Source organism: Muntiacus reevesi, chromosome 4, assembly GCF_963930625.1.
Source record: "Muntiacus reevesi chromosome 4, mMunRee1.1, whole genome shotgun sequence".
Classification (NCBI taxonomy): Eukaryota; Metazoa; Chordata; class Mammalia; order Artiodactyla; family Cervidae; genus Muntiacus; species Muntiacus reevesi.
In genome coordinates, this window is record NC_089252.1 from 164,380,389 (window position 1) to 164,401,431 (window position 21,043).

The window sequence follows — 21,043 nt, forward strand, 5'->3', positions numbered from 1 at the left end:
CTTGTTCTCCTCTTTGTAAGCCTGATCACTCACGTCTATCTCCCAAGGGTCATCAAGTCTTTTTGATTCCACCTCTCTTGTCTCCTTCATCTCTTATCGTTTCTACCCCCAAAGTCAAGGTCAGAACTGAAGCCTTCAATATGCCACAGTAGAGAACAAGAAAACTTTTAAACTGGCCTCCTTCGACTCAGGGTTTTTCATCCTCACATCTGATCCCATCATCCTAAAGGGCTCCCCACTGTCCACACAGTCTAAGTTGCTTGAATAACCTAAGAACATATAACGTAATGATCGTCATCTCACTATGCCATTTCTCACAAAACAAACTTTCCTCGATTTCTAATCTGGAAAATGATATTAGCAGAATGTACTTCACGGGTTTCTTATGAGACTAAAACAAAATAATGTGTGCAAAGTACACTGCCAGGCACACAATATACACTCAATAGCTGTAAGCTATTAACAGCATTACCTTCCTATTCTCATCTTGTTACTCTGCTCTAAGTATTTAAAACATTAAGCTAAAGATTCCTCAAAAGAAAAAATACAGAATCTTTGCAGGAGGCTTTCCTTTACCTGGAATGCCCTTCCATTCCTGGAGAACTCCCACCCATCCATCAAACCTAGCTCAAACGTCTCTCCCATGAGCCTGTATTAAAACTCTCCCAGGCAGAACTAATTTCTTCCTGTATAAAGTTCCCATAAATTTAAAACACCTCTAACACACTGTGTAGAAAATCTCTGTTTACTTCTCCATCTCTAAGTCTAGGACACAATCCATAAAAACACATGGGATGTCTTTTATTAGTTATCAATGCAACGAACACCACTGAGCAACTACTATAATGCAAGGCAGATGTCTTGATTAGGAAAAAAAACCTGCCCTGGGAGAGTCTACAGTTTGACTAAGGAGATACTCAAAAGCTGTTTGTTGAATGAATGAAAGATATTTAATTCCAGTACGACTGTAAAAGAAATCAGAGACCCAGAATCAAAAGTTTCAATTATCTTAACATATAATGCAGTCATATTATAAGTATATTTATTACTATTTAACTCCATGTCCATCTTTTCTAGGACGACTCCAAGGAAGGGAAGGAAAATCTTATCTTTCCTCACCATCCTTTCAGTCTTTCTACTAGACTCTGGCTACATTGAGGCCACAGTCTATGAGCAACGAGACACAGACGTTAATTTCTGCCTTCTGAGCTTTCACGGATGCAGTTGTTGGTAACGTAGTGACTCAAGGATTTTCAAGAGTAATTCTGTTTAATTTTTCTCCTTATGGTTTGAGTTGAGATCCTAACTTACAGCAAAAATTGTAATTGCCCTGTAACTAGTTATAGCAATGTCATGAATTGTCAGTGACCCTAGGATTTTTAAAAAATCATCCAAAAACTCTCATGAAACATAATGAAATTTCCTATTTATAGAAAAAAATCCCATCCTCATAGTAATTTGAATTAACCATAGCCAGAAAAACAACAAGCACTTTCACTTGCTCCAGGGTTAGATGTTAAGTCTCCTGATGTCCTGAGTCAGCAGTGATTGTGGAAAATGGAAAGGTGCTATAGGAGGTCTTTAAAAGGCCACCTTGCCTCCTGCTCTTTTTCCTTAATTCAAAAGCACATGCAGATGTGCAGGGGAAATTGAAGCTTTATTCCTTAGGGGTTCATCATGTTCCCACTTTAGTTTTCAATTTACCCAGGTGTGATGTGGAAAGACTCTTTACAATCTGAGAAACTAACAATTACAAAGATGGGGGTTGGGGGTAGAAGCAAAGGAGGAAGCTGAGGGCTGCAAGCATTTTCTGTACTCTTAGCCTAAATTGCCATGATTTGATGTCCATTTACAGGAACTGAGAGCAGTTGTAAGAAAGGTAAAGATTTTAGGGAAATTGGGAGGAAAATTAGCATCTAAATAGGCTAATCTAAAGAAGTTACCAAATTGCTTTGACTTTTCCAGAGATGGTTCCCAAAGTGTGGTCTCCATTCCAAAGCCTCAACACCCCCTGGGAACTTTTTGGAAAGGCAAATACTAGGGCTTGGGGTGGGGCCCAGCAAACAGTTGCAACAAGCCCTCCAGATGATTCTGATAAAGTCCTAACAAAGGAGCAACAGCAACAAACCTTAAGTAAATTTAGAGAACCAGCTTAAAGAGATACAATTTCTTTCCCAGCAGAAACTAGCAGGGAGTCTTTGTTGGGGAAGGATCAGGGTGGGAGTAACAGGAGTTGAAGCAGCAATTTCTTATTCCCAAGAACAGAGCACTAAATATAGTAAGAGTATTCCAAATTAGGACATTTAAAATTCTTCTCCCCACAAATGCCTTTTCTACTGCATTCAAAGAGGCAGTTCCACCATGACTTTTCTTATCAAGTTATCCACTGAGATAATAACACTGTAACAGTTTAACGTTAGTACATAATCCTGCCTGCTCAGTCATGTCTGATTCTCTGCGACACCACAGACTGTAGCCCGCCAAGCTCCTCCATCCACAGGAGTTTCCAGGCAAGAACACTGGAGTGGGTTGCCATTTCCTCCTCCGGGGGATCTTCTCCACCCAGGGATCGAACTCACGTCTCCTGTGGCTCCCGCACTGGGTTCTATACCACTGAGCCACCTGGGAAGCCCCTAGTACATAATCATTGAACAACAAATACAGCCTTTTATTTTAATTAATACAAACTATTTATCAAGACAAAGATGGTAATCATTCTTCCTGGCTCTCTGGAAATTTCAAGAGTGTGAATGGCATGAAATCTAAGCATCTCATCTTATTTTTTGGTCCTTAGGCAGCTGTCTACAGAATTAGAACAGAGGTTTGAACCCTGGTGGCTCTATCATTTAGTAGCTGTGGGATCTTAGGGAAACTATTTCAAGTTTCTAAGTACTGAGTTTCGTTTTCCCCACCTGTAAGGCAACACTGATACAACCTCCCTCAAAAGGAACACACTGTAGATGCTAGCTGCTGGCACTCGTAGACACTAACAATAATTACTACAGGTGACGTTCATACAGTAAGTCCCCAACATACGAACAAGGTCTGTTGGGAAAGCATATTTATAAGTCCAGTTTATTTTCAGGTCCAACAAAGTTAGCCTATGTACCCAACTAACACAGCAGACGATATAGTACTGTCCTGTAATAGGTTTATAATCCTTTTCACACAAATAATATATTTTTAAAAATCCACAAAAAATAAATATTTTTGATCTTACAGTACAGCAGCTTGAAACGTAGAACAGTAGAGTATAATAGCTGGCATACAGAGGCTGGCATCAAGTGAACAGGCAAGAAGAGTTATTGACGGGAAGAGGGAGAAGAAGCGGGAGGTGGCAGAGCTGAAGGATCATCAGCAACGGGAGACCGCAGGCAAGCAGAAATCTCACTCATGCCTGACGTTGAAGGCACAGGTTCGGGTTCCTCGCTGGAACCAGACACCCACTTGCACCTTTGAAAGTTCACGACTTGAAAGTTCGTGTGTAGGGGACTCACTGTATGGTAACCAGGCACTTTGCATCAGGAAACAAGCAAAACTCTGGACCCACGCCTTTTTCTGATTCATTACGAAAGGAGTCTAGGTCTTAGCTCAAAGCAACCAAATGATAAAAGACTTGAAAGGCACAGTGAACACATGTAGGTGAACACAGAGAAGAAATCAGACTGAAGCTGTGAGAGATATAAACCGCTGACGAGTGACATTAGACGAGTCTCTATCTTAGCTGTCTTGAGCAAGGGTGCTGCTCTGCTTAAAGAGAGCAGAGAAACAGACACACATATACACACTCTATCCACATATCCCATCTGGAAGAAAATGAGAGGAGTATGCCTTTGACAGCAGCTAGGAAAACTATGGTTCTCTCCATTTGTTTGGCAGATTTATTTTTGGCAACCCTTAATGAACAAGGGCTTCCCTGGTGGCTCAGAGGTTAAAGCATCTGCCTGCAATGCAGGAGACCTGGGTTGGGAAGATCCCCTGGAGAAGGAAATGGCAATCCACTCTAGTATTCTTGCCTGGAAAATCCCATGGACAGAGGAGCCTGGTGGGTTACCCTCCACGGGGTAGCAGAGAGTCAGACACGACTGAGCGACTTCACAATGAACAAGGAGAACAGGTTAAAGGCAAAGCAACCTACATCTCTAGTTGCAATCACACTCATGAAGAAAACAGAATTCATTCTCTCTCAAGGTTTTCAAACAGTGATGATACAAGGAATTGTAACAAAGTGCCTCTTTGTAGATAAAGGTCCTAGAAAGCCTATCAAAACAATTTTTAAGACTGGGTCCAGTATAGCTTCTGGTGATTGGCTAACTATCTCTCATTGCTTTTCCAAAGAGCCATTAAAATTCTCAGTTTTTACTGTTTGCTTTGTAAAACTGAAGTCTGTTTAGTAATTTTAATCTCTCTGGAGATGAATAAGTTTTTTAAATTATTTAAGAAAAAAATCTGTCACTAATAAAGACAACAGCTTCAGGCATAGCAGTAGTAAATAACAGTCATTATTATAGTAGCTTATTTTTACTGAGCCCTTACTAACTGCCAAGAGCAGTGCTAAACTCAACACGCATGCACTGCTATATTTAAAATGGATTGCTGACAAGGACCTGCGGTATAGCACAGGGAACTCTATTCAATGTTTTGCGGCAGCCTGAATGGGAGGGGTGTTTGGGTGAGAATGGATACATGTATACCATGGATGAGTCCCCCTGTTGTCCACTTGAAACCATCACAACAATGTCAATTGGCTATACTGCAATACAAAGTAAAAAATTTAAAAACAAACAAAAAAGAGCAGGGCTAACTTCTTTTCAGGTACCATTTCATTTAATCCTCAAAACAACTCTTATAAAATAAACGTAATCATTATTCTCATTTCCAAGTTAGAAAACTGAGGTTCCAGAAGAACCGCAATTTGAACTGGACTTGTCCACGGTATTAACCTGCCCACGGCGCTGCCTTCTTAAAGGAAGCCCAATCACTGAAACCGATGAAGATTAGAAGGACAGAGGTGGCCACTGCTAAATGTCACCACTGTCCCATTCGAAGGGCAATCTTGTCTCTGAATCAACAAAGAACAACACGGAACAGGAAAAGCCATTACAGGGAAAAGACAGCTCTCTATACGCGTCTATGGGACGGTGCCGGCCAACATTCCTCACACACAGGCGAGAGAACTGGCGGCTGCAGGTCCACAATGAGATGAAGAGCTTGTGCCAAGACCTAAATCAACACATCACTAAGCACTGTTTAGTTTAGCTGACATTTGTGTGGGGCAAGACTTTCTGGATAAAGGAAGCAGGGCCATGATTTACCATATCTCCTCAAGGACTGTTAATAAATGGTTCTGACCAGCCCCGGTCTGCGGACCAGCTCTGAGCAGCACCAATCTGTTGTTGAATGAAAAGCAAGTCTACAGTAACCATCCTGCAAATGACCACATTTGTTCACTAACTAGGTAGGTAGGGAAACGCTATGAACACAAAAGCCAGCGATGCCAGTGGAAGGGTAAACTGCAAATGATTTGAGAATTGCCATTTTTTTTGCCTTATCAGTTCTGTAGTTTAGCCAAAAACAAATTTTTATAGCCATGAAAGTTACATGAGTGGAATTTTTTTAAAAAGAGAAAGTGTTTTCTTTGTCTATTCTTACTAAGTATTTTTAAAAATTAACTAAAGTCCATACTTTATTTGGGATTCCCTTAGTTTTTAACTAATGGCCTTTTCCTGCTGCAGAATTCCATCCAGGATTTGGTCCCCAGGTCTCCTTAGGCTCTTCTTGGCTACTAAATCTTTTACAACCTAAAGTTGATTATTATTGCTTCCAGAGCCGAGTACATAAAAGTGGCAATACACCAACACTTTTTAAGCACTTACTATATGCCAGTCAGTTTGTTTGTTCAATACTCTACTTGTTTCACCAATGCTCTGAGTGAAGGGCTATGATTTCTATTTTATAGGCAAGGAAAGTGAGGCAGGAGGAGAGGAAGTTATCTGCTTACAATCCAATAGCCGGAGAGTAGCTGAGGCAGGATTTGGACCCCAGGTCAGCAGTCTGCTTTCTGAGGCGATGCTGCAAACTACTATGCTATACAGAGTACTTATCAATTTATGCAGGTATGTTTATTTCAGAGTGTTACCTGGTATTTGAAAACGGGACATTAGGGGAATGTCAGAAACTGCCAGAAGATGACTGACCACAAGGACAATAAAAGCCATTTTTATTGCGTTTGACAGTGCACGGGGCTTTCTGTACATTATTTCACAATTTAATACCAAGACCAATGGAGGAAATGAGATACCTAAGAGAAAAGAGACTAAAAATGTTAACCTGACTAGGAAGTAGAGTTCCCAGCCCCAGAAAAGATATATTTATTTGTCGATTAGGTATTTGGAGAATGTAGAAAAAAATGTGTTATCACTAAAACTCCGAATTCTATAAAAATACAGTCTGGAAATTTCTCAACATGCACTTTTGGTGAGAGTTCCCATTAACATTTTTAAAACAATTGTAACTGAAGGTCAGTTAGAAATAGAGTGGCCATTTGAAAAAGCATTCACTAACACACTCTCTCTCTTTGTAGTATACTCAGCAAACTTTTCTAAGGGACATGAAATCTAACAAATTCTCCTTTCTAAAGTCTCACAATTTACCAGCTTTCTGTGCCATATTTTTACTAGGGAATGCACCTACTGTCTGTAATGATGAAAACTGAGCACAGCAAAGAAATGAGAGCAAATTATTCAAGTCAGGAGTCAGCCCAGAAAACATGCCCCTTTTCTAAGGGCTGCTTAACGAGCCTTCTAAAGAGCTGCTCTTTCTACCCACCTGTCCTTACCCCTCTGTCCCCTGAAGACAGGCACTAGGCCACACCTGCGGCTCTGAGTTGCAGAATTACTGCTGGTGTTTGTGGGTTATGATTTGACTGAGCTGTTGTCCATCATCAATATGTGAACAAGGAAAAGCCATCACTGATCCTCAAAGAGAACTACTCATTGGACACTGACAAGACCTCGAAATATGCCACATAGCCATGACGTACGGAAAATAAGATGAGTAGAATGACTTCCTTCTACTCTCTCTTCTTTGGTAAATAATGTTGGCAGTCGTTGGAGGCTTACTTCCATTTTCAAACATGCTACATTCACAGACAGACTAAAATCTGGACGTCCCCAGATGTCAAAAGTTCCTGACTTAAGATAAGCAGACACCTATTGTTCTATCTTAACTGTTGGAGGTCTGAGGGAGAGAACTGTTTTTGTAAGCTACAACCTCAGAATAATAAAAGCAAATAATAAAAGGGCCAAAGTCCAAAGAAAGGTCTTCCACAGATCAACTGAGGAGTTAGAAATGACAGCCCAGAAACTGGGACATCAAGCACTTTAAGAACTGCTGGGACTTTGTAAACGCTCCTTACGCTACATTGGCTATTCTGCTGTGATGCCAAGAAGGCTAGAGGGTGCTACCTTTTCTAGGAGGCCCTGAATTATTTACAGGTCACTGCAGCCAGCTCTAGACTAGAACTCCAAGGGATAAAATGGTAGAAACAGCTCCGAAAGAAAAGGAAAGCTCTTACCTGCAAACTCCAGGAATGAAAGCCCAGACTCTGCATGATTAACAACAGAAGCAAAACCCCAGTTTTCCAGCAGCATCTCAGAGTATTCAGAAAAGTGTGGATGTTTTCATGCGCTGCCCACATCAAAGCCTTTCATTGATCCTCACTACACATTTTCATCCCTAAAATTCACATAGCCTGGATTTTTCTGTGTGCAGACATAAACCTACACATGAAGAACTTGAAAGTGTTAGGGTAACATTATTTGCTCTCCTCTCCAGTGTATGGCTCTTGGGATATAAGCATCATTCTAGAGGGCAGGGACTATACCCCTATAATTCTCTTTAGGGAAAAACATAGACTGATTCTTCCCAGTAAACTTGACCTATATATATTTTTGGGTTCTCTTGCTAAAACACAACTTGATATTGAATGAATTAAAAATAATTGTATGAAAGTTACTGAGAGTAGATTTAAAAGTTTTCATCACAAGAAAGGATACTCTATGTGTGGTGATGTACTTACTGTAGTGCTCATTTGGCAATATTCACAACTATAGAATCATTATGTTGTACACCTGAAACTGTAATATGCTAGTCGCTCAGCTGTGTCTGACTCTTTGAGACCCCGTGGACTGTAGCCCTCCAGGCTCCTCTGTCCATGGGATTTTCCAGGCAAGAATACTGGAGTGGGTTGTCATGCCCTCCTCCACACCTGAAACTAATATACAATTATATAATGATATAATATTATAATGTCAATATTAATATAATGTCAAATATATCTCAATAAAAAATGTAATAAATCGACAGGCTTGAAATTCCCTGGTAGTCCAGTGGTTAAGAATCCACCTGCCATTTGCAGGGGACACGGGTTTGGTTCCTGGTGCAGGAAGATTCCACATGCCACGGGGCAGCTAAGCTCGGGCGCTCCCACTCCTGGAGTCTGTGTTCAGTAACAAGAAAAGCCATCACAGTGAGAAGCCTGAGCATCGCAACTGGAGAACAGGCCATGTGCAACTACAGAGGCCCAGAGCAGCAAGAATAAATTAATTAATTTTTAAAAACTGATGGGCTCAAAAAAACAAAAACAAAAAAAAACCCTACTGAATAATAGACTTCCTACAGTATATTGTAAATTTAGATAGATAGCCCTGACTCTTCTGATTGAAACTAAAACGCTGGATAAAATATTTTTTAAATATGATTTTAACCACATCACCAGTTTTCATGTAAGTAAGGAATTTTAAAAGCCCCAAAACAAGATGAAGTCAGTATAAAACAGGTCAAATGATAACAAGTGCTATGGAGAGATAGAACGCAAGAGAAGGAAGATGGGAAGAGCCACAGGAGGTTGAGGCTTATGATCTTAAATAGCATGGTCAAAGAAAACATGGTCAAGAAAAATATTTCAAAAGATCAGTATAATCAGACCATGTTCTATAATGACAATGCAATTAAGTTAGAAATTAGATAAATGAAAATGATAAATGAAATGATAAATGAAATTAGAAAATGATAAATGAAATAACTTTGTATCTGAAAAATTTAAAACACTTTTAAACAGACTACGAGTCACAGAAAAAATCACAATGGAAATTAGAAAGTACACAAAACCGAAAGATAAGAAAAACACTACATGTAAAAATTTTTAGAGATACACATTCAGTTCAGTTCAGTTCAGTCCCTCAGTTGTGTCCGACTCTTTGTGACCCCACGGACCGCAGCATGCCAGGCCTCCCTGTCCATCACTAACTCCCGGAGTTTACTCAAACTCATGTCCATCGAGTGGGTGATGCCATCCAGCCATCTCATCCTGTCACCCCCTTTTCCTCCTGCCTTCAATCTTTCCCAGCATCAGGGTCTTTTCAAATGAGTCAGCCCTTTGCATCAAGTGGCCAAAGTATTGGAGTTTCAGCTTCAGCATCAGTCCTTCCAATGAGTATTCAGGACTGATTTCCTTTAGGATGGACTGCTTGGATCTCCTTGCAGTCCAAGGGACTCTCAAGAGTCCAACACCACAGTTCAAAAGCATCAATTCTTTAGCGTTCAGTTTTCTTTATAGTCCAACTCTCACATTACTATATATAAAATACAAATAGGTAAACAAGGACCTACTGTATAGCACAGGGAACTATATACAGTATTTTAGAATCTAAAATGGAAAAGAATCTAAAAAAAGAAAAAATATATATTTTACGTATATAACATATATTCAGTTTTTATATAACTGAATCACTTTGCTATACATCTGAAACTAACACAAAACTGTCTATCAACTATACTTCAAAAAAGAAAAAGAAAAGTGATATATGCTATCCTGTTAAAGTAAACACTAATATGGAAAAATATTCTTGCAGAATGCATGTAAAGCAACACTTAGAGGAAATTTTATTACCTTACATGTTTACATTATAAAAAGTAAGAACTTGGAAGATAAATAAGAATTTTAAAAAGGATCAGCAAATAATGCTCATAAAAAAAGTAAAAGGAAGTGAATCATAGGGAGGAAACATACTAACAAAACAGAAAACAAATATACAATACAGTAAATCAAAGAAGTATAAAACCAGTTCTTTGAAAAGACTAATAAAATAAACATACCTCTGGCAAGGTCAATCATGGAAAAAAGGGAGAAGACACACATACAAACAAGTGTTATTAACAGAAAAGAAGTATAACTGCAGACGCTGCAGAGATTAAAAAGGTATGAGAATACAGTAAACAATTTTATGTCAATAAATTAGGAAATCTGTAAATTCAAAAGCAATGGCAGTTTTTTTTTTCTTGATGAAAATACTAGACCTAGATGACTTCAGTAAACATTTAAGAGTCACATAGTTCCAGTCTTACATGAATTCCTCCAGAGAACAGTAAAAGGAAATGATCTGCAACTAATTTCAAACACTTCAAAAAAATAAATTACTCTCAGAAAGTACTCAGATTGCAATGCAGTAATTATATTTAAAAAATATATAAATAGCCTCACTTTTCAATGTAAAGTCATACTTCTTTATACCTCATAGGTAAGAAGAAACCATTGTAAGAGATTCAGAATACTCAGAACATAATTTTAATAAACTTCACAAGATCAAAATTTGCTAGATGAAGCAAAAACAGTACTTTAAGGGAAACTATCATAAATATTTATTAGGGGAGAAGAACAGATGCCTTTCTTAAGAATCATGCTTTTGTTAGAAATAACATTTACATTAGAAAAAAAAATGCATTGCCTTAAATGCTTATAATAGCAAAGAAGGATAGAAACAATGAGCTTGAAAGCTACTATGAATAAAACTACCAAATGACTCAACAATCCCAGTACTGGGCATATACCCTGAGGATCATAATTGAAAAAGATAATGTATCCCAGTGTTCACTGCAGCACTATTTACCATAGCTAGGACATGGAAGCAACCTAGATGTCCATCGACAGATGAATGGGTAAGGAAGTGGTGGTACATACATGCAATGGAATATTACTAAGCCATAAAAAGGAACACATCTGAGTCAGTTCTAAAGAGGTGGATGAAACTAGAGCCTATTATAGAGTGAAGTCAGTCAGAAAGAGAAAAGAAAAAAAAATTGTACATTAATGCATATATATGGAATCTAGAAAGATGGCAATGATGAACCTATTTAGAGAACAGATTTGTAGATACGGTGGGGGAAGGAGAGGGTAGGACAAATAGAGAGTAGCATTGAATGAATCTGTTGTGTGACACAGACACCTCAGACCTGGTGCTCCGTGACTACCCAGGGGGGTGGGATGGGGTGGAGGCGGGAGGGAGGTTTAAGAGGGAGGGGAAATATGCATACCTATGGCTGATTCATGTTGATGTATGGCAGAAACCAACACAGTATTGTAAAGCAATTATCCTCTAATTAAAAATAAATTAAAAAAACTTAAAAACAAATGAGCTCTATGTCCAACTTAAAAAAACAGATAAAGAACAGAATAAATCTGAAAAAAATTTAAAGGATGATAATAAAGATAAGAGTACAAATCAATAAAAGAGAAAAGAAAAAACAAAAATAGACAACCCCCTTTTAAAATTCAGCAAAGAGATGGGGCAAAAATAAATATTTTAAAATAACATCTTATTTTTTATTTATTTCTAAATTTTTATTTGTTAGCCACACCACATGGCTTATAGGATCTTAGTTCCCCGAACAGAGATTGAACTTGGGCCCTCACAGTGAAAGCTTCAACTCCTAACCACTGGACTGCCAGGGAATTCCCTAAAATGGTATTTTAAATTAAATACAAATCGGCCCTCATTTCAAAAACATGCTATCATCAACATTATGTCAATGTATCTGAAAACAAACAGTAAATGGAGACATCTTTAGAAAAACATAACTTATCAAAACTGACTTCAGAAGGAATATAAAAAAGAATAAATAATCCTATCACTAACAAAACCAAAGCTTAACTGCTGATAAGCAGTTAAAAGTTCTTCACACAAAGAAAATAACCAGACTCAAGTAAGTAGTTTTACGGACCTTTCAAGAGAAGGAATATTCCACAATTTCAAAGTCTTCCACAAAATGGAAAGAGAAGCAATACTCTCTAGCGCATTCTGTGAAGCTAGTGTAAGTGAAATAAGAACCGACAAGGACAGAGTCCGAAAGAAAAGCCATGCGTCTGTTTTGTTTCAGAATTTAGAGACAACAACCAACCAACCAAGCAAAAAACAATAAAAAAAAAAACACTTCCCCCCAAAAAACCTAAACTAAATACTGGCAAGCGGAATGCAACTAGTTACAAATATAATACAATGATGAAGACAGGCTTAATTCTGGAACACAGAGATGGTTTATTATTAGAAACTCTATAAATATTTCTCATTACATTAACTGATTAAAGAAGAAAAAATAATATCAATAAATGCAAAAAGAAAAAAAGATAACTTTCAACCAACTATTAATGAGTAAAACTTCAAGTAAACAGAGAATATGTGAGATCTTACCTAACCTGATGAGAATATAACAAAATGAAAACAATCATTATCCTTTATGGGGGAAAAAAGGCTTGAAAACACTCCCTTTAAATCTGGAACAAGAAAAGAATGCCAATTCACTACATTTATCAACTTCATACTGAAAATTCTGCCGAGGGCAAAAACAGAAGAATAAATTAAAGCCAAAAGGATAGGGAAGGAGGAAATGTAATTGTCTTTATTTGCAAATAATAAGATTTTATAACCAAAAAATGAACAAATTATTTGTAATAATAATAAACTAGCAAAAAAAAAAAATCTAGCAAGGCAGCTGGATATAAGACTTTTATACAGAAGTAAATGGCATTTCTGCACACCAGAAACAATTAAAAAACAATTTTAAAAGAGATATCATATACAGTAAGAAAAGTGAAATAAATCTAACAAAAGACATAGAAAATACAAAACTTTACAGTAAGATATTTAAAAATAACTAAATAAATGCATAAATACTCATATTCATGTGTAATTAGAATTTATAATCTAATATAAAGATGCCAGTTCTCTGCTAATTGCTCTATAATTTCAGTTTTAATCAAACTACCAATGGACTTCCCATGGAAGGAAAAGTGATTCTAAAACACACATAAAAGAGAAAGGATCAAGATCACCAAAATACTTTTGAAAGGATATAAGGAAGGAGAATTTGGCCTACCAGACATAATGTAAATTATTCACTAAATTGTAAATAATTATTCAAAAATATTTCTCCATACCATAAAATGTTCTTCAAAAACCAGTGTTAATGACTTCATGTGTATAAGTTAGCTAATTATTCCCAAGTGGAATTTAGTTAACTATTCTCCACTGTTGGACATTTAGATTGTTTCCAGTTTTGCAACTTTCTAAAGATGTTACATTTGAGTTCAATTTAATTTTGTGGTAATACTTGATTGTCAGACACCCTAGATAATTCTATGATGAATATGTTGGTTATACTATAAAGGAATAATAATTCAAAATGATTACTTTATTCATTCAATTAATATTTAACTAAGCTCTATTGGAGATGTGGGAGATAATAGACAATAGTTTTTAATATCAAATTGCTCTCTGTTATGTCGGTTCTATCGCAACAAAGCTTGAAAAAAGCAGAGTGCTCTCATAAGCAAAAGCAAATGAACAGTTACCCGCAAAAAAGCTCATTTCTATACTGATTTTTTTTAAAAATTTATTTATTTGAATTTATTTATTTGGCTGAGCTGGGTCTTGTAGTTTTGCAGGATTGTTGGGGCATGCAAACTCAGCGGCAGCATGTGGGATCTAGTTCCCTGACCAAGGATGGAACCTAGACTCCCTGCATGGGGAACATGGAGTCTTAACCACTGGACAACCAGGGAAGACCCTCTATTAATGATTTTAAAACAAAATATTTTGCTATGAAATTAAGTCAGAGACTTTATTGGGCATTATAAGAAGCCTTTCTGTCACAGGACTACAGCTTTCATTTTCCATTTGGCATCATTAAGCTGCGTGCAAGCTCAGTCATGTGGGACTCTTGGTGACCCCATGGACTGTAGCCCACCAGGCTCCTCTGTCCATGGGATTCTCCAGGCAAGGATACTGGAGTGGGCTGCCATCTCCTCCTCCAGGGGATCTTCCTGACCCGGGGATCGAACCCGCCTCTCCTGTGTCTCCTGCATTCCCGGAGGATTCTTTACTGTTTGAGTAATCAGGGAAGCTCACTTGGTATCGTTAAAGGAAGAGAACGTTTTAAACAAATGTTGTAAGCAAACACCTGGCGGCCTAGGAAATGTGCTTCTCGGCTCTGTTATATGTACCTGGATAAAAAGCAACGACACAATAAAAAAAAAATCCACCTCAGAAGGAGCTGGGCATCCCTCTGGTTTGCCTATTACACATCCCTTTTTAATTCCACCCTGAAACTCACTCTATTCTAAGAGTACAGAGCACTTTATTAGAATGGCTTATAATCGCCCACTTTGGGATCTATTTAGGCAGCAGATTGGTGATTATGTATTTGAATTTCAAAAAGCTTGTCCAACTCAGAATGTAAAAAGGAGCAGTTGAAACTAAAGAAAATAAAAATTAAACAGATAACAAAGCCTAATTTTTAAAGACTACTCATTAGTGCCAAGTCTGTAATAAAGGCTTTCCACAAACCACCTCACAGAAGCCTCGAAAAGGGAAGGAAGTAAGTACTACTGTCAATATTATTCCCATTTTACAGATGAAGAAATTGACTAATAGTGGTCAAATATATCAATGGTGGCAGGGCTGAGTGGCTAATACCAAAGTTTCTGCTCTTTAAACAGTATGTTCTATTTCTTCCCATCCTGAGAGAGCAACAGGTGAGCACAAATACACTGTTAGTAAACTAGAAGGTAACTTGGGGCCAACAAATAAAAACACCTTCAATTACCAAAAAAGTATTCAAGGAACTGTCTCTAATATCAGTTTCTGACTTCAAACCACTAAAACAAAAAGAGACTGAGTGATTAGACAAACAGTTTACTTGGCTTTTGTTTTTTAATCTTAATTCTCAGTGGTATAATTTGAAATAAAAACAAGTAGCATAAAAAAGGGTCTGGTCAATCCACAAAGTAGACTCTCAATTGAACCAGAGCTGAGGATGTAGGGGTTCCTGACCTATTTATCTCAGCTCAGAGTAAGAAACCAGTATAAATGGTTACAGCTCAGACTTTTCATCCCATAGCATATGCCAACCCTCACTGTATTTCAGAAGAACATGCTTTGCTTAAAAATTTCTCCAGAACTATTCCTTAAGATATTTTCAAATTCATGAAACTAATCAGGTTTTCTGGACAATCTAAGAGGTCTTACTGCAATGGCTACAATTAGCATGACCAAAATTTTAAACGCGCTACATTTGTACATATTCACCTATTTTCTCCCCTTGATCTCAAAGGCATGATGTGAGGCTAATGACAGGGCACTGGGGTTTCTTGAAATGATCTTGCTTGAAATTTAGCTGCTGTCGATCACTTTAATTAACTCCTCCTGTTAATAGATAAGAGTTGTTCTGTCTTTCAGCTAGCTATGATTTCTTCAAGGGAGGTAAAGTCTAAACAGGTAAGTGTGCTATCTCCTACTCTACTTTGTGAGGAATCTAAAAACCAAACCAATCTGATTTGCTACTGAAAAGCAGAGGATCTGGGTTCCAGTTGCACATATATTACAGTTAATTGTACAACTGACATTACGCCTCCTTATACTGTATAAGTGGGCTGGACAGGAAATGTTTAAAGTCCTTCCCAAGTATAAAATTTTAATTCACAATTTAAACTGGTATTTTCTACTACAAGCCAAATGAAACAACATTAGACGTAGACACAGGTTCCATATGAGTGACAGAACCACTTTTAATTTCCCCACTGAAACCTATCACATGATGTGAGGTCCTATCAAATTGAACTGGCAATTTCTTATGCTCCATCTGCTACCAAAATGCACTATTTGTAGTTCAGGCAGCAGGGTGGTTGAAGAACAACAGATTTTCTTGGCACTTCCTGCACATATGGCATGTAGATGAGAGTACGAGATTATCCCTTGGAAAATACTGCAAATAATAGCTGTCAATTCTTAGCAACTAACAACACGCATTATTAAAAACAAACACAACTTCCCATCCACGAGTTTCACCTCATAAAATGTGTCTTTTGATTCTTCTGACTCCCATATGTGAACCCATATTTTTTATATGGACTCTATAATATTTCTGCTGCAGAATTCAAAAATTACGAGATCTCTGAAATCCACAGATAATCCTCAAACCTTCTGCTAGCCACTTGCTATGATCTTTTCCACTGCTAAGTTTTTTGCCAGAGATGCTAAAAGTAGTATAGTCGAGTGGTCTGAGTTTCATATACTTTTCCAGACAAGCTTGCTTTTTAAGGCCCCACACAAACAAGAGATTGATTTCTCTGGATTCTAAATCTTCGGGAAATTGACCAACATGCATGAAATAATCCTTCTCCTCTTAACACACGCCTTTTAAATTATTGCTTGGGGTGCTTGTGTCCTTGATTTAAACCTATCTGTTCCTTTAACTAGTCATAACCTCCAATTCTTCCCCCTCTTACAATCCCGTGCTCTACTTTTCTAAACGTGATTTTATTATTTTTTCTGTGTTCTCTATGTGAATGAGTACCTGAGTGCTCAGTCATGTCTGACAGCCCGCCAGATTCCTCTGCCATAGGATTTTCCAGGCAAGAATACTGGAGTGGGGTGCCACCTCCTACTCCAGGGGATCTTCCTGACCCAGGGATCGAACCCACCTCTTCTGTTTTCAGCATTGGCAGGTGGATTCTTTACTACTGCTCTACCTGGGTATTACACTTTAATTCCCTGAGAACTCAGATATGAATTCATTACGAAAAAAGTTAAGGCAAAGGTGACTCTCCCATATATGTAAGTCATCCAGAGAGTTCAATATATGTGGCTTTATTAATTCAGAAGAGACCTGTTAAGAGTCTCTTAATGAGCCCAGTACAGCTAGGTTTTCCTCCAGCAATAGAATGAATCATCTTCCTTTTGTTTACCATCAGATGAAATACCTGCTAGAACTGAAAGAGTTGGTTGTTCCAAAACCACCGATCTTTAACTAGTGGACTAGCATTCTGCCTGGGTGAGACACTCAACCTTAAAGAGGGGCTCAGGAAAAGAAACAGAAAACCAGGATCCTACCTCTGAAACTATTCTTAATGAGGGACCTATTCTCACTTCACAGACAGCAGGCCTCAGGCACTATTTAACTCTCATTTCTCTCTCATTGTCTTCTTGATGTTGCCTAGTAAATTCAGGTGAATTTGTGCCATTCAAAGTGTGTATGGTCCAATTCCATTGTATTTCCCTACTCCCATATTGACATATGGATATAAGAATCTGGTATTAGGGGAAACGAGATCAAACCAGTCAATCCTAAAGGAAATCAACCCTGACTATTCACTGGACGGACTGTAGCTGAAGCTTCAATACTGTGGCCACGTGATGCAAAGAGTTGACTAACTGGAAAAGACTCTGATGTTGGGAAAGGCTGACTGCAAAAGGAGAAGGGGGCGGCAGAGGATGAGATGGTTAGATAACGTCCCCAACTCAATGCAGAGGAATTTGAGCAAACTCTGGGAGATGGTTAAGGACAGAGCAGCCGGGTGTGCTGCAGTCCACAGGTGGGAAACAACTCAGCACCTGAGCAGCAACAATCAATAGAATATGGCAAAAGTGATTCTGGAACTTCTGGGGCTGGGTGGTGAGAAGCTTTGCGGCGTCCCCCTGGGTATCTCGGACCCAGTTATCATCAGAAGTGCAGTTGTCCTGAGAATGGTGTGTGTGGAAAGGGGAAGATAACAGTTCAGCCCATGGGGTCATAAAGAGCTGGACATGACTTAGCTACTGAACATCAACAACAGTAAGGATCTGCGTTAGACACAGGATGTTTAAGTATTGCAGAGGAAGCAGATGAACTCTGGACACAGACCCTGATGAGAAAGGCAGTTCAGGAGTAGTAGACAGTCATAAAGCTGCCCGAGGATTCACAGGTGAGTGAGGAGGGTTGAAGGGGATAGATTACTTTTTATGGGTCGGAATTGGTTCCAAAAATAATTTTCACCATGTTCATAATTTTTCCTTGGATTGGATTTGATGGACACGTTTTAAACACAGCAACACATCCCATTTTATTGATTTTAAACCAATGTTGAGGGCCTAAACTCTCAAAGTATGTAAGTAACCAGGTAACTATAGAATTCATTAATCATGAGAATATTTTTCAGATAAGGACTTCATCATGAACAAACAACCTTAGAGCAGAAATAAAGAAACCAATTCTTGGAAGTACAAGCGGCCAGTCAGCGCTGCAGACAGTACGAAATCCAGACCGCCACCCCTTGAAGACCTGCCACAAAGAGCCATGTGGAAAAACTGCACAGAGAAATGATGACTGAACAGGAGTTCTACCTGAGAAGGGCTGTTGACTTGTTAAGAAAAGAAAGGAAAAAAAAAGAAGAAGAAGAAAAGAAAGGTTATCCTCATTAGAAAGTTTACCTGTCTCTAAGCAAATAATTATTTCTCTGCTAAATAACTTCCATGTCAATGTAACCAGTTCCTACAAGCAAACATTATCTTATAACTGCAAGCAGATAAAAATCTGTTTCCTGAAGAGTGTTCATCTTCACTCCATTACTGGAGTCAACCTAAAGGAAATATAAGTCCCTGGGCTTGCAGTTATTGTTTGCCTCTGGTCATAAGTCGATCCAGATTCTCACTCACTCACAGAGGGCTTCCCTACCAGGTCCTTTCACCGGACTCCAGGCATTTTCACAACTTGACCACACAAAAGAACTCCCAGGCTGCTCTTGCCTTTCCCAAGACAAGTTCAGGAATGCCTTTCTCTGCAGCCCTTTCATAAGACTGTGTCTGTACAAACGCAGGTGTCTACAAAGCAATTTTTACCAACTTTGCATTGAATATTCCAAAGAACAGCAGTAACCCCAACACCATCCATTGTCTCAATGGATGGGAAAAGCTACCAGTGAGAGGCCATAGAGGAAGAGGAAAAAATAAACAACAAATATATGCTTATTAAACACTTCAACAGCAACACAAAATACTTGTACCAGAGAGAAAATTTATATTTTAAACCGCAAGACACACTGAGTAAAAATGCCATAATCAACCTTAACTAGATTCCTTCATTAGGTGACCATGTAAATGGATTCAAACTGCTACTCAAACATTCAAACCTTCATTTTACATGCAAGTGGCCTCCAGCAAATGATAAAGCAGTATCCCCGTGTGAGTGTGAAAGATGGCACTGAATTCCGGCCCATTATAGAGGAAGAGTCAGATTCCACTAGTCCTTTCTTGGTTTAACTGCCAGGCTTTTAGGGAGCTGTTTTAAAGAAGGGAGACTCGCCCTGATAAATTAGTGATTAGTGCAAATGTCGCCAATTTCCTGCACTCAAGGAAGCTCTAGACCACTTCGGGTCCAGACTTCAGAAAAATGACTCCTTAAAAGAAAAAAAAAAAAAATTACATGACAATGTGTCAATGGCTGTGACAATGGTATTATTCTAAAAAAAAAAAAAAAAAAAAAAGAGAGAGAGAGATGCTGGTGAAGATAACTGGGGGGAACCTCCGCTGCTGCCCACCTCCTGTGTAAGTTGCCGGCAAAAGGTGGTTAATTTAAAGCCAGTTCTCCGCGGGTGGAGGTGGCGAGCTGGCAGCGGGGGAGGGCCCCCCGGTCTCCAGCTCCCCGTGGACCCGACGGGACTGGAGCTGAGCCTGGCTTTCACGAAGCCCCGGGAGGCTCACCCAGGCGCTCCGGGGGTCCCTCGCGACCTTCCTCCAGCGCAGACCCCCAAGTTAGCAACGCAACTCCCGGAGCACAATGCCAAGGAAGCAGACAAAAGGAGCGAGGCAGCCGCTCCCATCCCTACCTTTGACTTGACTTTCATACTCGGCGATGATCTCTTTGTCCTTTTTGAATCTGCTCGGAGTGGACATTATCCAGCTGTTCGGGGTCGGCTCTCAATGGGCAAGTTCTGTGGGGTCACCGACCAGCCAGTCTCCTCGGAGCAGCGGAGTTGTACTCCCAAACGCCGGGACCCCAGAAGCAGCACCGACGGGAGGGAGAGGAGGCGGCGGAGGGGAAGGAGCGAGCCGAGGACTAGACTAACCCGGGAGCTGGCACCATACTCTCGGGAGCCAGCTGCCGTCGGCGATGCGGCGGGGAGCCCAGGGCTCGCGGCCGGCGAGGCCCGCGCGCCGGCCAACTCCAGCGGGCGAGTGGCGGGGGGCGTCTCCCTGCCCACCCCACCCGGGGCCCGGCCACTTCCTCTACAGCCGCTGGGCGGACGCGGGGATCGCGCCGGCGCTCCGCACCATTGTTAGCCTCCCGCACCGGGCGCGTGGGGCAGGGCCCGCCGGAGAGGGCGGGCGCCGCGACCCTCCCTTCCTGCTCGGCCGCCCGCTCCGGCGCGCAGGGGTCCCGCCCCGGCTGGGGATGCTGCGGCCGCTCCTCCGTCGGCACACGCGGCTGCTACTGCCCGGGGCAGGGGAGAGGAATCGCGATCCCAAAGCGAGTCCCGGGCGGCCGCCGCGAGGGTGGCTTACGCGCCGTAAGAACGCGTCCTGGGCGCAGCCCCGGCGGAGTTTAGGTTTCCACCGCCGGCGCCTCGCGGGGCCTCCGCCTCCTGGGCCACCCGGCGCCGAGACGGCCTCTTTCTCGCCGTCCCCCTTGCCGCTGCTGCCCCCAGGAGGCCGCCGGCTACCCGCACACCCGCACGCGCCCCGGGAGGAGCCGCGCCCCTGGCGGCCGCAAAGTTGCAGGCGCGCTCTCGGCCCGCGGCTCCCCGGCGCCTGGGGAGCGAGCTGCGGGCGGCAGCGGCCCGGGCGGCCGCGCCGGGCTCGGCGAGGCGGGGCAGGGCTCGCGGGAGGGGCCCGACCGGCCGCTCGTTCCCTTCCCCACCCTCGCCCCGCTCCTCCCCACCCGCGCGGTAAGCGAG

The 21,043-nt window shown here is 40.6% G+C and overlaps 1 protein-coding gene across 2 annotated transcripts in view; it reads right to left on the reverse strand.

Moving 5' to 3' along the window:
- The window catches only part of SRGAP1 (SLIT-ROBO Rho GTPase activating protein 1), a 295,272-nt gene extending 274,586 nt beyond the window's left edge, over window positions 1-20,686 (reverse strand). For both annotated transcript variants that reach the window (XM_065934719.1, XM_065934718.1), the window contains exon 1: window positions 19,976-20,686. In XM_065934719.1, coding sequence (XP_065790791.1) covers window positions 19,976-20,042 — 67 coding nt within the window. In that variant the 5' untranslated portion in view covers window positions 20,043-20,686. The remainder of the gene's footprint in view (window positions 1-19,975) is intronic.
- Window positions 20,687-21,043: the final 357 nt, after the last annotated feature.